General features: G+C 42.7%; 1 protein-coding gene across 1 annotated transcript in view; it reads left to right on the forward strand.

Moving 5' to 3' along the window:
- Positions 1 to 16,169, forward strand: part of ARHGAP15 (Rho GTPase activating protein 15) — an 892,712-nt gene that overhangs the window by 589,972 nt on the left and 286,571 nt on the right. The window contains exon 10 of the mRNA XM_075318806.1: positions 2,079 to 2,177. Coding sequence (XP_075174921.1) covers positions 2,079 to 2,177 — 99 coding nt within the window. The remainder of the gene's footprint in view (positions 1 to 2,078; positions 2,178 to 16,169) is intronic.

Consider the following 16,169-nt stretch of genomic DNA (forward strand, 5'->3'; position numbering starts at 1 on the left):
CGCACACAATACAATGCACCCCCCCATCACCCCCTACACACACACACACACAAATACAATGCACCCCCCATCACCCCTTACACACACACAAATACAATGCACCCCCCATCACCCCCTACACACACACACACACACACACAAATACAATGCACCCCCATCACCCCTTACACACACACAAATACAATGCACCCCCCATCAACCCCTACACACACACACACACACACACACAAATACAATGCACCCCCACTCCCCCCCTACACACACACAAATACAATGCACCCCCCATCACCCCCTACACACACACACACACACACACACACACACACACACTACAATGTACCCCCCATCACTACCCACACACACACAATACAGTGTACCCTCCATTACCCCTCCCCCACATACAATACAATGCACCCTCCATTACCCCCTCCCCAGACATAATACATTGCCCCCCCATCACCCCCTGCAGACACAAATTGCACTACCCCATCACTACACACTCCTGCCTCCCCCCTCCCTCGGAATACAGCACTCCCCCTCTGCCTGTCACAAAGCTGTGTCTCCTTCACAAATGTTCCCCGTTATATGTCCTCAGCCCCTCCCCACACATCTCCATTAATTACACCTGTCTCTTCGGCTCCTCCATGGAGCGCTCGCTTCCTGATGAATCCAGTGTGGCACCTGCAGCACTGTGATGACGTCAGCAATGTGCTGATCTCATCACGTTGCTGCACGTCGGGGGCGGGGCCCAGTCCCAGCGCGCTGTTCAAATGTATTTACGTCTGAAAGACGCAAATACATTTGAATAGGAAGAAGCTGCGGTCACCGGCACCGGCGCGCTCCTCTGCACTGTGTGCATGGCAAGCACACAGCAGGGCCGGAACAGCACAGCGTGCTGCCTCCTGCTCCTGCTAGTGTGCCCGGCATGCAGATACAGGCACGTGACCGGTAAGAAGAAGAGCCCCCCCCGCACATACCCCTGGGGCCCCTGCTCGCTCCCCTGGGCCCCCGCACACACCCCCCCTGGGCCCACACACACACACCCCCCCTGGGCCCCCGCCCCCCCCCCTGGGCCCCCGCACACGCCCCCGCACCACCACCCCCGGGGCCCCCGCACACCCCCCCGGGGCCCTGCTTGCTCCCCTGGGCCCCCGCACACCCCCCCGGGCTCCCGCCCCCTATACTCACGCGCTGCTGCTCCTGCAGCCTGGCCTGGGGCGATGCCGGGTCCGTCCTCCACAGCGCGATGCTGCCAGAACCTGCACAGGAAGGAAGCAGTCATCCCTCTGAGACTGCCTTCTCCTGCAGTGTCGCTGCGCAGATGAGTTAGAGCCGCGCAGCACTGACAGTGACAGCAGGCAGAGCAGGGAGATCGCTCTCCCTGCTTGCCACTGCAGAGGGAATGGGATTGTCACTAATCATATCGGCAATGTGCCGATATGATTAGTGAAATTACCGGCCGGGGGGGGGCCTCTCACACATATCCATAGGGGCCCAAGAGGGGTAGGGGGGCGGGGCCTAGGGGGCATGGCCATCAATAGCAGGGGCCCACCGGGGGTTCTCCCAACCTCCTGGTGTGCCAGTCCGCCCCTGCATGTGAACAAACCCTTATTGGTCATGTATATTTGGAAGAATTTAGAATTGTTTTTCTTGTTTTCATTTTAAAAATTTGGTTACATTTTAGGCTTTCTACGCAGCAATACCAGTGGAAACTTCAGTATTTTTTGGTTCTTTTGAAAAGTCGTGTTGTCTGCGGTGCTACTGTGTAAATTATTATTATTATAATAATAATAATAATAATAATAATATGAAGAAAAATAAAGTTGTATTTTCCTACTAAAAAACTGAAAAGATGAATTCCCACATAGAGACTACAAAGAGTCATGCAGTTTTGCAGCCAATTGATTACTGGTTGTGTAATTTTATGGACAATTTTTCCTACAACCAAGTGGCCATTTACCATCAATGTGAAAACCACGCTCTGGTGTCTACGTGGGAATTCCTTCATAATGATATAGACATATCTTCAGAAACAAACTCTGTATCTTAATCCTGAATCTTGTCTCCTTCCCGATTAGATCAAGTGTTCGGCTGCCACCTCGAGACGCTCTGCAAGCGAGAAAGTTGTACAGTTCCTCACTTCGTACAGATATGCATTGAAGCTGTGGAAAAAAGAGGTTTGTGGCATTTTCTGAGATAACTACTATATTATCAGTGAAAATAATCACACTTCATGTTTGTTCAACAAAAAGCAGCCCCAGACCGAATAAATTTGGCTGTCATCTGGTGTTTCTTCCATTTTCTAATAATTGCGCAACAGTTGTTGCCTTCTCACCAAGCTGCTTGCCTATTGTCCTGTAGCTCATCCCAGCCATGTACAGGTCTAAAATTTTGTCCTTAAACAGCTATTTGGTCTTGGGCATGGTGGGGAGGTTGGAGTGTGACTGATTGTTTGGACAGGGGTCTTTTGTAAAGGTAACGAGTTCAAACAGGTGCAATTAACAGGTAATGAGTGCAGAGTAGAAGCTTCTTAAAGAAAAAAATACCACATCTGTGAGAGGCAGAATTCGTGCTGGTTGGTTGATGATCAAATACTTATTTCCTACAATGGAATGAAAATTAATTATTTAAAAATTTTACAATGGGAGGGATTCTCTTTACAGACAGAGAAAAATCACAGTTGAAGTTACCTATGATAAAAATTAATGACCTCTCCATTTTTGTAGATGGGAAAACTTGCAAAATTAGTAGTATATCAAATGCTTATTTTCCACATTGTGTATGCATATATTGCGGGGAATTCACTCAGGTAGGCATAGGCAGAGATTCAAGAAACATAGTCTCTGTAAAAATTCTAGCAGTTAATTAAAAAAAACAAAAAACACGCACAAACTGCACAAAACATCAATTTCATGCCTCTCCTGGCTTAAAACAAAGATGGCGACATACCCTGGGTTCAAGTCCATTTAACGTCCACACTGGGGGTATGGCAGCCTCGACACTGGCTTCTCCCAGTGCACACCTCTCGCCTGGCCCTGTCATGGCCTGCGCAATCTCCAGACCTGAACTGAGCAGCCAAGATGCATGAAAGCTGGGATTAAAAATCATGATTATTCCACAAAATATTGATTTCTGACTCTTCCTGAGGGAAAACATTATTAGTATTGTTGATTCAAAATGATTATGAACTTGTTTTCTTTGCATTATTTCCGGTGTGAAAGCAATGTGCATTGTTTTTGTTATTTTGACCATTTCTCATTTTCAGAAAATAAATACAATAGTTATTGCTTGGAAATTCGGAGACGTCAGTAGTTTATAGAATAAAAGAACAATTTACATTTTACTCAAAAATATAAAGAGAAAAATCAAAAAAATTGAAATGTTGCAGTGGTCTCTTAATTTTTGCCAGAGCAGTGTGTGTGTATATACAGTATATGTATGTATGTATGTATGGATATATGTATATACTGTGTGTGTGTGTGTGTGTGTGTATATATGTGTGTGGTGTGTGTGTGTGTGTGTATATATATGTGTATATATATATATATATGTGTGTGTGTATATAATAATATATATATATATATATATATATATATATATATATATAATACACATACAGCAGGTGAAACAAGTAATATGTGTGTGTGTGTATATATACATATATGTGTGTATATAATATTTTATATGTATATACATATATATATATATGTATATATATGTATATACATATATATATATATATATATATATATATATATATACATATATATATATATATACATGTATATGTATATATATATATATATATATAGATATAATATATATATATATATATAGATAGATATAAATACACATACAGCAGGTGAAACAAGTAATGAAAATGTCAAGTTTCTCAGTAAATATATATTTCTGAAGATGTTATTGTCAAGATTTCTCACGAGACATCAGTAACAACCCATCCAATCCACACAGGCTTACATATGTGTGTGTGTGTGTGTATATGTATATATATATATATATACATATATATAAAAAAATATACACATACTGTATATATATATATATATATATATATATATACATATACATATATATATATATATATGTATATATATATATATATATATATATATACAGTATGTGTATATTTTTTATATATATATATATATATATATGTATAATTTTGTGCACACATATATACATATATATTATTAACAGCATGATCATATTCATAGTGTACGCCAAGAAAAAAACCTCCATGAAGTAACAGTTGTTTTCGGGAGTGTTACATCGCTGTTTGATCTATGAGTAGATTTTATTTTTAGATGTAAATGTCTAGTTTTTATGATTTTCCAAGGAACTCTCTATTTTTTTGAATTGTGTTCATGTAGTTATTATGATGTTTAGTTAAAACAATGTTGCTAAGACTTGGCACGGACTCTTGGATTAGACATAGAGTATGTGAAGAGTGACTTTAATATTTATGCAAGCTCCTGATGACATTTCATGCTGAAGAGAAAGTGTGTAGAGGTGCCAGAAACGCCTGAAGAAGGTTAGGGATCAGGGGGACTAACATTTCCCTGGTAATGGACCTCGCTCCCCCAAAGTGTCTGACACTCCAATGTCATGGGAAAAAGTTACTTTTTAACTATGGGAATTAACTTTGTTTAAAAATAATATCTGATGGGTTTGTTAGATGATCTGATGTGAGAAAATGTAAGTTTTTTTTTTTTTTTTTTATAAAAAAAAGAATGATTTATTGAAATTGTATGGTTCATTGGTTCAATCTTACAGACTTGTCGAAACTTCCCATAATGAAGTTACATTTTTAACTCTGTTATCAACTTTTTGGGATCAAGTGGAAGCGGAGGAGACTAAAGGGGGCTTTACATGGTAGGGATATCGCTAGCAATATCGAGCGTGTAAATACCCGCCGCCCATCGCGCATGCGATTGTTTGTGATCGCTGCCGTAGCGAACATTATCGCTACGGCAGCATCACACATAGTTACCTGGTCGGCGGCGTCACTGTGACTACCGAACAATCCCTCCTTCAAGGAGGAGGGGCGTTCGGCATCACAGCGACGTCACCGCAACGTCACTAAGCGGCCGGCCAATCAAACCAGAGGGGCGGAGCTGAGCGTGATGTAAACATCCCGCCCACCTCTTCCTTCCGCATTGTGGCCGGCGGCAGGTAAGGAGATGTTCCTCGCTCCTGCGGTGTCACACATAGCGATGTGTGCTGCCGCATGAGCGATGAACCACCTGGATAAACAACCCTTACCGATTTTTGACTTTGGGACGACCTCTCCATGGTGAACGATTTTCACCATTTTTGAGGTCGCTTAAGGTCGCTGGTAAGTATTACACGCTGCGATATCGTTAATGACGCCGGATGTGCGTCACTAACAACGTGACCCCGACGATAAAACATTAACGATATCGTAGCGTGTAAAGCCCCCTTTAGATTGTATCACTCAATAGTTAACTAGTCCGTTTGATCATCTTTTGTCAATGGGAACATTAACACACGAAGACTGTCAATGTAGCATGATGACAATGTTCTATTGTTCTCATCATAGAGGTGATGCAAAACATTTTTGGGATGAATTGAACCAAAAATTTCAAACATTGCCTTTTGTGAAGACCTTAGCTTTACTGTTCTAGATTCTGTCCATTGATCTATGGTGCATCCCAAGCATCCATTGTACAACTTTGGACATGTTTAGTCATATGGAACTGAGTGTTGACTTGATACTCATGCATTGCCATATATTAAAGGGAACCTGTTACCAGATTTGGTGACTATAAGCTGTGGCCACCACCAGTGGGCTCTTATATACAGTATTCTAACATGGTGTATATAAGAGCCCAGGCCGCTGTGTAGAACGTAAAAATCACTTTATAACACTCATCTAAGTGGTCGGTTGGGTGCAGACTGGTCGGATGGGTGTCTCCGTTCTCCGGTACCGGCGCCTCCTTTTTCGGCCATCTTTGTCCTTCTTCTGAAGCCTGGGTGCATGACGCGTCCTATGTCATGCATACGCACTAGCATTGAGGTCCTGCGCAGGTGTACTTTGATCTTCCCTGAGCAGGGCTGATCAAAGTATTGTAGTGCACACGAGCAGGACCTCAATGCCGGCCTGTGTGGATGACGTAGGATGCGTCATGCACCCAGGCTTCAGAAGAAGGACAAAGATGGCCGAAAGAGGAGGCGCCGGTACCGGAGAACAGAGACACCCATGTGACCAGTCTGTACCACACCGACCGATTAGGTGAGTATTATAAAGTGATTTTTACGTTCTACACAGCGGCCTGGGCTCTTATATATAGCATGTTAGAATGCTGTATATAAGAGCCCACTGGTGGTGGCCGCAGCTTATAGTCACCAAATCTGGTGACAGGTTCCCTTTAAGGCATCAAAAGAAAGTCTATGTACTGTAACATTAAGATTTGGCTTTTATGTTAAGCTTCTGGTTTGTGGTCGTTATGTGAGATCCCAAGAAAGTCTATAAACTTTGCATATGGAGTCTTTCTTAAAAATTGTTCTTGACGTGTTGGAGCTCAACGTCTGGTTCCTCTATGAAGTTGTGTAAAGTTCCAACCAATATAAATTTGTTCCGTTGGTCAAATCTTCCTTAGGGTTGTTAAAAATTTGTTTTGGTTCTTACTAAGGAAACTTTATTATTGTTCTATATCCAAAAGCTCATTTATTCGATCATGGACTCATCTTCTATGTAGAATACATGAATACATTATGGATTGCTGATATCATGTAATGTATGCCACATTCATAACAATAGTGCGAAATTTTGGAGATCTTGTGAGATCTGATGAACACTGGTACATTTATGTATAGAGACACGGAGGTAGAAGAAATAAGACATATTTCATATAGAAAACCAACGTATTTTGCAGATATGTTAAACATGATGTCTAATCTGTAACCAGTAAATTATGGAGCATGAGGAACTGAGAAGAATGATATATTATTTTATAGGAAAAGATTCAATAGAACTTATATTTTTAGTTAAAGATAGTCTGGCAGCAGAAAACGACTGTTCAAACCAAGCGCAAGTGATGGGTGCACCCGTGGTGTGACCAAACGTTAGAGTGCACCCTCAAGCCTGCATGTTTTACATCTATCTCCATTTCTTCATTGACAGATATGCATATATGAGAGCAAGTAGAGGGTGTAGTTAGATGGAAAACCAAAATGGGTTCTATTGAATAGCTTGGCCACACCGAGGGTGCACCGAGCGTATGTGCTTAGTTTGAACAGTCATTTTCTGCTGACGTACTCCTTTTAATTATCTGCTGTTGTTACACTTTGGAGTCCAGTTGACAGTTCGGAGTAAGTGATTGACAGCCTTCACCTGATATTTTTAATAGATGATAGGTGTCAATAAATAAATAAGACCCGCCCACTGGACTCCAAACATTTAAAGAGCCAGAATTCAAGTAAAGGAAAAAAACGTAATGCTCAAAATTTTCCCCAAAAGCAATTTCCAAATGTTCTTAGTGGATCCTTCCCTACATTCTACTCTCTGTAGAAAAGACTGACATTACAGGTTCCCTTTGGGGATTATTCTTCCATTGGTTTATAACTGAAAAATATCAAAACTGGATAATATGAAAATCCATTTAAGTATCTTTGACCTTTAAAGGAACCTGTCAGGTCAAAAAAGCATTATAACCTACTAGCAAGAGCACGTGTGGCCTAATAACCCCTTCCTACCCATCCCTGTGTTGTAATAATGTGTAATATGAAAGTAATAAAATAACATATTATTACTTACATGTTCCCTATGTAAATGATCAGGGATCTAGTCCCATGGGTGTCAGATCGCCCTGTGGGCGTTTGAATGCTTTCCATGGGCAATGAGACGCCCATGGGACTAGAGCCCCTGCTCATTTACATAGGGAATATGTAAGTAATACACGTTGTTTTATTACTCTCATATTACACATTATTACAACACGGATGGGTAGGAAGGGGTTACTAGCTCACACAGGCTTCTGCTTGTAGGATATAATGCTTTTTTGACCTGAGAGGTTCCCTTTAAAGGGAACTTGTCACTAGGTTTTTCCCTTATGAGCTGCGGCCATCACCAGTGAGCCCTTATATACAGCATTCCAGAATACTGAATAAGAGCCCAGGCCGCTCTGTTTAAGGCAAAAAAACACCTTTATTATACTCACCTGCAGGGTGGTCCGGTCCAATGGGTGTTGCTGCTCTCGGTCCACCACCCCTTCCATCTGTGTGATCGCCGTTCTCCTTCCCAGCCCTGTGTGCATGGCTCATCCTGCGTCATTCACAGAGAAGTCTCCATTGCACTCCTGCGGAGGCGCACTTTGATGTGCCCAGCTGAGGGCAGATAAAAGCATTATAGTGTGCATGCGCGGGCTATCGTTGACCTTTTCTCGCACCTGAGCATTACATATACTCACCTGCAGGGTGGTTGAGTCCAATGGGTGTTGGTGGTCTCAGTCCACCGCCTCCTTCATCTGTGCTATCGCCATCCTCTTTCCCAGCCCGGGTGCATGGCTCATCCTGCGTCATTGAGAGAGTCCTCTATTGCGGTCTTGCGCATGCACACTTTGATCTGCCCGGTTGAGGGCAGATAGAAGCATTGTAGTGCGCATGCGCGAGCAATTGTTGACCTTTTCTCGCGCCTGCGCATTACAGTACTTTGACCTCAGCAGAGCAGATCAAAGTGCACATGAGCAGGACCGCAATGGAGGCCTGTGTGGATAATGTAGGATGTGTCATGCACATGAGGTACAAGAAAAGACCGAGCGACACCCATCGGACCGGACCACCCCCTAGGTGAGTATTATAAAGGTCATTTCTACATTATACAGAGCGGTCTGGGCTCTTATATACAGTATTCTGGAATACTGTATATAAGAGCCCACTGGTGGTGGCTGCAGCTCATAAGGGATAAAACTGGTGACAGGTTCCCTTTTAAATATTGTACGTAAAGACCAAAAATGATCCCGCACAAAATCCAAACCAACAGCCCTGCACACCTTGTTTAGATACTATGTGATTATGTGATTCCAGGTTGTGAACCGTCTCATGACATGAATTATATAAAGTGTTGTGATGTTGATCCGTGCTTATAAAATGTGTATATATATATATATATATATATATATATATATATATATATATATATATACAGTAAAGACGAACAAAAACATTTCCTTGGTTCCTGTTTTGGACAATGCTCTAAATTTAAGAGAATCACATTGGAATTTGGTCTAAATATAATATGCTCAGTTCACGTTATTCAGGGACATTTGCATCAAATCCCAGAATGTGTTATATATGTAAATTATACTGTACACTGGCTCTGACACAATTGTCTATGGATACAACAAATTGTGATAAAGTGTGAATAAAATACATTTGCATCTTGGCATATTCAATTTGAGACTGGTCTAATTTGCATGGATGTTTAAATTAGTCTGAAGGTTGTAATAAATATTCACCTTCCTTAAAGGGCCATTAAGCATGAAATACAAAGTAAAACTGCAACGGGGGAAACGTTCACAGATTTACGACTTGTTATTGCATGGGTATATACATGTATGAGCTGAGGTTTGGTCATATTAAGGCTGGTTTCACATCCCCGGTATTTTGCCGGAAGCCGGATCCGGCACAAATGCAGTCTGGTTACATTCATTTACAATGGAAGCGCGACACCATGCGGACAGATGCTTCATACACAACCGCATGTGTCCGCATGGTGTCGCGCTTCCATTGTAAATGAATGTAACTGCACTGCACTTGTGCCGGATCCGGCTTCCGGCAAAATACCGGAGATGTCAAACCAGCCTTAGGGGTACTTTGCACGCTGCGACATCGCAGGCCGATGCTGCGATGCCGAGCGCGATAGTACCCGCCCCCGTCGCAGCAGCGATTTCCTTGTGATAGCTGCCGTAGCGAACATTATCGCTACGGCAGCTTCACATGGACTCACCTGTCCTGCGACCGTCGCTCTGGCCGGCGACCCGCCTCCTTGTTAAGGGGGCGGGTCGTGCGGCGTCATAGCGACGTCACACGCCAGGCGGCCAATCGGAGCGGAGGGGCGGAGATGAGTGGGATGTAAACATCCTGCCCATCTCCTTCCTTCCGCATATCCTACGGAAGCCGCAGTGACGCCGGTAGGAGATGTTCCTCGCTCCTGCGGCTTCACACACAGCGATGTGTGCTGCCGCAGGAGCGAGGAACAACATCGGACTGTCGCGTCAGCGTAATTATGGATTACGCCGACGCTGCACCGATGATACGATTACGACGCTTTTGCGCTCGTTAATCGTATCATCTAGGCTTTACACACTACGATGTCGCATGCGATGCCGGAAGTGCGTCATTTTCAATTTGACCCCACCGACATCGCACCTGCGATGTCGTAGTGTGCAAAGCCCGCCTAAGACTACATATACACTTTTGTAATCTGTACAATTATTGGGAGAATACAGGGACAGAACTGCAATAGATTGGGGTCCAGTGCCGGAATACATGGGAGTACAGTAGCTTTGGAGAGACAAAAGAATATGTGCTTCGAGTGTTGGTGGCTAGAAAAACCCAACAAAACCACTTTGAGAATATTTAATTTTCAGAGACTATTTGTGGTTGCAAAAAAAAAAAAGAAACTTGCCATATACCGTTTCCTATACTGCTGGAGCATTAGGCTATGTGCCCACAGGACTCTGTATCTGCGGATTTTTCTGCATCAAAATCCGCAGCTTTCCCCCGAAATCCGCACCTTTTCATAGGTGCGGATTTGATGCGGTTATGACGCGGATTTGACGCAGATTTTGTTGCGGATTTTGCGATTTTTATTAATTCAATTGAATAGGCAAAATCCGCACGAAAATCCGCAACAATAATTGACAAGTTACAGATTTTTCCGCACGAAAATCCGCACTAATTCCGCTGCAGAAAAATCCGCAGCGTGGGCACAGCATTTCCCAAATGCCATAGAAATGGCTGGGGAGTAGCTGTGCTGCAGATTTCTGGAAAATCCGCGGCTTTTCCGTGAGAAATCCGCGGCAAAATCCGCGCATTTTCCGCAGCGTGGGCACATAGCCTTAGAGAATGGGCAACTGTCATTTGCACGGCTGTGTGGGCCTACTCATAATGCTCTGCAGCTAAGAAGCCTAGCGGATTATCACACATTGCACAGTGGTGGTCCATACCGGGGCCATCACAGATCAGCGGTTCCAAGCGGAGGACATTTCTATCTTCAGAGTCACAGGGAAAGTTTCTCTACTGTGGACTGTAAGGTGCATTCTTACTGTTTTGCTCGTCATGGTGGAAAAATCTTTTTCTTCCTGTATACTCCAAATTACAACCTGTTCTCACATTCTGTAATAGCTTAGAGTGTTATTAGGTTGATTCTGAAGCAAAAGGTTACTGGTTCCAATCCAGAAGTCACCATGAAGACGATTTCCCAAGAAAATAGAAAAAGCATCATCCAGCTCATCGATACCGGTCTCTTGGCCAAAAAAATTGCCAACCTGCATCATATGAGGCCATGACAGTTGGAAAAGTAATAAATTAAGTCTATCCATGCATTAAAAAAACCAAGAGATGACGTCTAGGCAAAATATCAGAGTCAACAAGTCGGCTCATCGCAAGGTCTATCAGTTTTGGAGACAAACCCGGCAGTGGAGGCGGCTTGAATTTTTTGGAATAGTGAGATCATACGTCTGTTAGGGTGAACACTTAACCAGGGTTCACTTGTTGCCTACTGCCTGACCTAATTAATGAGGATCAAGTGCATGCTTAAAAAATGACATCAGACACACACAGTCTGATGTTTATCTTTCCTCGATTAGAGGTGGCCCAAAAACGGAGAGAGCTTTATTAGTGACTGGCTCTTATAAAAACTAGGAAAAGGGGCATGGTCACCCCTACAGTGGGCTTGCCTGGGTGTGTCCATTGGTCAGTGGGTTGAACAATGTGTTAGTCCATAGGCTGATTGGTGGGCGTCATCGTAGGCAGGTCTATGACATCATCAGGGTGGATCTATGGTGATGCTCATGGGCGGGTCTATGACATCGGTGGCCATCTTGGATATCTCTGAAAACTGGCTTTTGTTTAGAGAATAGATTTCATTGAACACATTCCCACAGTCGTCTTTGTCCAGAGGCTGAGTATTTGATCCAATGGCTCTCCTCAACACGTCCATGCAATAGTAATAATATGAGCATCTCCATCACAAAACATCTACATTATATAAAAGTTATTTGTGCAAAGCATATATATATATATATATATATATATATATATATATATAATATATATATATTACACACACAGTGCCTTGCGAAAGTATTTGGCCCCCTTGAATTTTTCAACCTTTTACCATATTTCAGGCTTCAATTATAAAGATAAAAACTTTATGGTGAAGAATCATCAACAAGTGCGACACAATTGTGAAGGTGAATGATATTTATTACTTATTTTAAATTTTTGTAAAAAATAAAAAACTGAAAATTGGGGCGTGCAATATTATTCAGCCCCTTTACTTTCAGTGCAGCAAACTCGCTCCAGAAGCTCATTGAGGATCTCTGAATGATCCAATTTTGTCCTTTATGACTGATGATGATAAATATAATCCACCTGTGTGTGATCAAGTCTCCGTATAAATGCACCTGCTCTGTGATAGTCTCAGGGTTCTGTGTAAAGCCCAGAGAGCATCATGAAGACCAAGGAACACAACAGGCAGGTCCATGATACTGTTGTGGAGAAGTTTAAAGCCGGATTTGGTTGCAAAAAGACTTCCAAAACTTTAAACATCCCAAGAAGCACTGTGCAAGCGATCATATTGAAATGGAAGGAGTATCATACCACTGCAAATCTACCAAGACCCGGCCGTCCATCCAAACTATCATCTCAAACAAGGAGAAGACTGATCAGAGATGCAGCCAAGAGGCCGATGATCACTCTGTATGAACTGCAGAGATCTACAGCTGAGGTGGGAGAGTCTGTCCATAGGACAACAAGCAGTCATACACTGCACAAATCTGGCCTTTATGGAAGAGTGGCAAGGAGAAAGCCATTTCTCAAAGATATCCATGAATAGTGTTGTTTAAAGTTTGCCACAAGCCACCTGGGAGACACCAAACATGTGGAAGAAGGTGCTCTGCTCAGATGAAACCTAAATCGAACTTTTTGGGCACAATGCCAAACGATATGTTTGGTGTAAAAGCAACACAGCTCATCACCTGAACACACCATCCCCACTGTCAAACATGCTGGTGGCAGCATCATGGTTTGGGCCTTTGCTGCAGCAGGGACAGGGAAGATGGTTAATATATATATAATATATAAAGCTGAATGTGTGTATGTCCGGGATTGGCATCTGCACAGTCGCAGCTGCAGCCACAAAATTTTGCACACTCACACTTCTGGACCCCGAGAGCGTCATAGGCTATGTTCTGAGGGGAAATTTTAACCCCACGCTTTACAGTTATTCGCCAAAAAAAACTGCCTCCATTTAAAGCGAATGGAGCTGGGAGCCATAGTGCAGCCAGAACTTCAGAAGAATGCGCAGCCATTCCCTTATATGGAATGTTGGCGTGTCACAATGCAGCCAGGGAAAGAGACAGACACAGACAGGGAAAGAGACAGACACAGACAGAGAAAGAGGCAGAGACAGACAAGGAAAGAGGCAGACATAGAGAGGGTAAGAGATAAACACAAAGAGACAGACACAGACAAAGAGACAGACTGACAGGGAAAGAGACAGACAGGGAAAGAGAGGGAAAGAGAGAGACAGGTTAAGAGACAGACACAGGCAGGTAAAGAGACAGACACAGACAGGGAAAGAGACAGACTGACAGGGAAAGAGACAGACTGACAGGGAAAGAGACAGACTGACAGGGAAAGAGAGACTGACCGGGAAAGAGAGGGAAAGAGAGAGACAGGTTAAGAGACAGACACAGACAAGTAAAAAGACAGACACAGACAGGTAAAGAGACAGAGACAGACACAGGGAAAGAGACAGAGGGAAAGAGACAGACAGGGAAATTGACAGAGATAGACAGACAGACAGGGAAAGAGACAGAGAGACAAAGAGATAGAGAGAGAGACAGAGAGATATATATATACAGAGGGGGAGACAGACAGAGAATGGCAGAGAAACAGAGAGACAGTTACTATCCCGGGCAGCGCCGGGTGCTATGTTGTGAGGCGACATTTTAACCCCGCGCGTTCCAATTTACCAATCAATTTTGCCCCTATCTACATAATGGGGAAAAAGTGAAACGAAAAGTGTTGGGGGCAAATTGACAGCTGCCAGATGTGAACAAGGGGGACTTAAAGAATGAAAGCGATGGCGCCAAAGAGTATATACCGTACAGCTGCTAAGGTGGGGCCCCGACATGGGATACTCACCACACTCAGGGATATGAACACACACACAAAATGCACCACACACTACCACATACATGAACACATATACCACCCTCAGCACACATCTCACCATGTGAAACTATTTAATAATTATATATCTTTGTGGTTTTTGTGTGCAGAATACAATTTTGTTAATACATTCTATTTTGTTAACAGCAGTTATTAACCCGGGCGAAGCCGGGTAGTACAGCTAGTATATATATATATATATATATATATATATATATATATATATATTAACCACCTTCCCTGTCCCTGCTGCAGCAAGGCAGGCCCAAACCATGATGCTGGCACCGTCATGTTTGACAGTGGGTATTGTGTGGTCAGGGTGAGGAGCTGTGTTGCTTTTACGCCAAACATATCGTTGGCATTGTGCCCAAAAAGTTCGATTTTGGTTTAATTTTATATATATATATATATATATATATATATATATATATATATATATATATATATATATATATATACATATATATATATATATATATATATATATATATATATATATATATAAAATTATTTTTTGGTAAATTGTTGTTTTTTAAAGTCTTTCGGGCCCATGTTTGTGGGTAACAATAAAATAACTTTTTCGTTATTGCTGCAGGTTTCAGCATTCACATTCTTGTATTAAATGCTGACATTATTTAAGAACTGAAACAAAAGACAAAGTCGTGGGATACACATAATAGTGAAAACTTGATTCCGTGCCCAAAATGTCAGCCCCGGAGCCTATGACTGTGCTTCAGGAATGAAGGAGGCCATTGGTCCCTTCCCTGAGAAGGGTCTCTGCACTTATTCCTTTATCTCTCCAATGTAATTCTTAGCAGCTGTTATGTATTTTTTACTGTCGTTTGTTTGACAGGATCCAGTTATAGGTTCCGATGTCTGTTTAAAGAAACAAAGCGGTTGTTGGCTTGAAAAGTCGCCCTCTGCTTGTGTGATCATCTTGTTCCCAGGGTTTTGCATAGGGTTTGCCAAGCAAAGGGACTGACCTTTTGTAGCAAACACTTTTTCATTTCTAAATGCTCACTTTGATTTTTGTTCCATTTTCATGCTCATTCCAAACTGTTTACAGCCCACGAAAATGACTGTGAATTATATGTTTATGTAATGGATTCCTTTTGTGGTCGCATTGGAATGTTTACTTTCAGCAATTAGTTATCTTTGGTTAGATTACAGTGACCTGAAAAAAGCAAATTACTAAAATTATTACCTTAACTACTTTGTTATGATGTTGTGTCTCAGCCGTGCTATTCACAGGATCCGGAGCGCGCCTTGTTCTCGTGCACGCGCTCCATCCTTCCCTGTGATGGACTTGGTCTGTGCGGTTTGGGTATATTGTACTGTACATAGTAATTCTGCATTACTTAGTATAAAGTTCCATCTATAGAGAGCTATAGTGGATACCCCTCTAACTGTAAAAGATTATGAAATAAAATGGAAAGGTCACCTCATCCAAAAGGATTTGTGAAGCATTTATGAAGTTTGCCATTGTTGGATGTTAGTGATGAGCGGGCACTGCCATGCTCGGGTGCTCAGTACTGGTAAATAGTGATGAGCGGGCACTACCATGCTCAGGAGCTCAGTACTCGTAACTAGTGATGAGCGGGCACTACCATGCTCAGGAGCTCGGTACTCGTAACTAGTGATGAGCGGGCACTACCATGCTCGGGTGCTCTGTACTCGTAACTAATGATGAGCGAGCACTACCATGCTCGGGTGCTCTGTACTCGTAA

This window comes from Anomaloglossus baeobatrachus, chromosome 7 (assembly GCF_048569485.1).
Source record: "Anomaloglossus baeobatrachus isolate aAnoBae1 chromosome 7, aAnoBae1.hap1, whole genome shotgun sequence".
NCBI lineage: Eukaryota > Metazoa > Chordata > Amphibia > Anura > Aromobatidae > Anomaloglossus > Anomaloglossus baeobatrachus.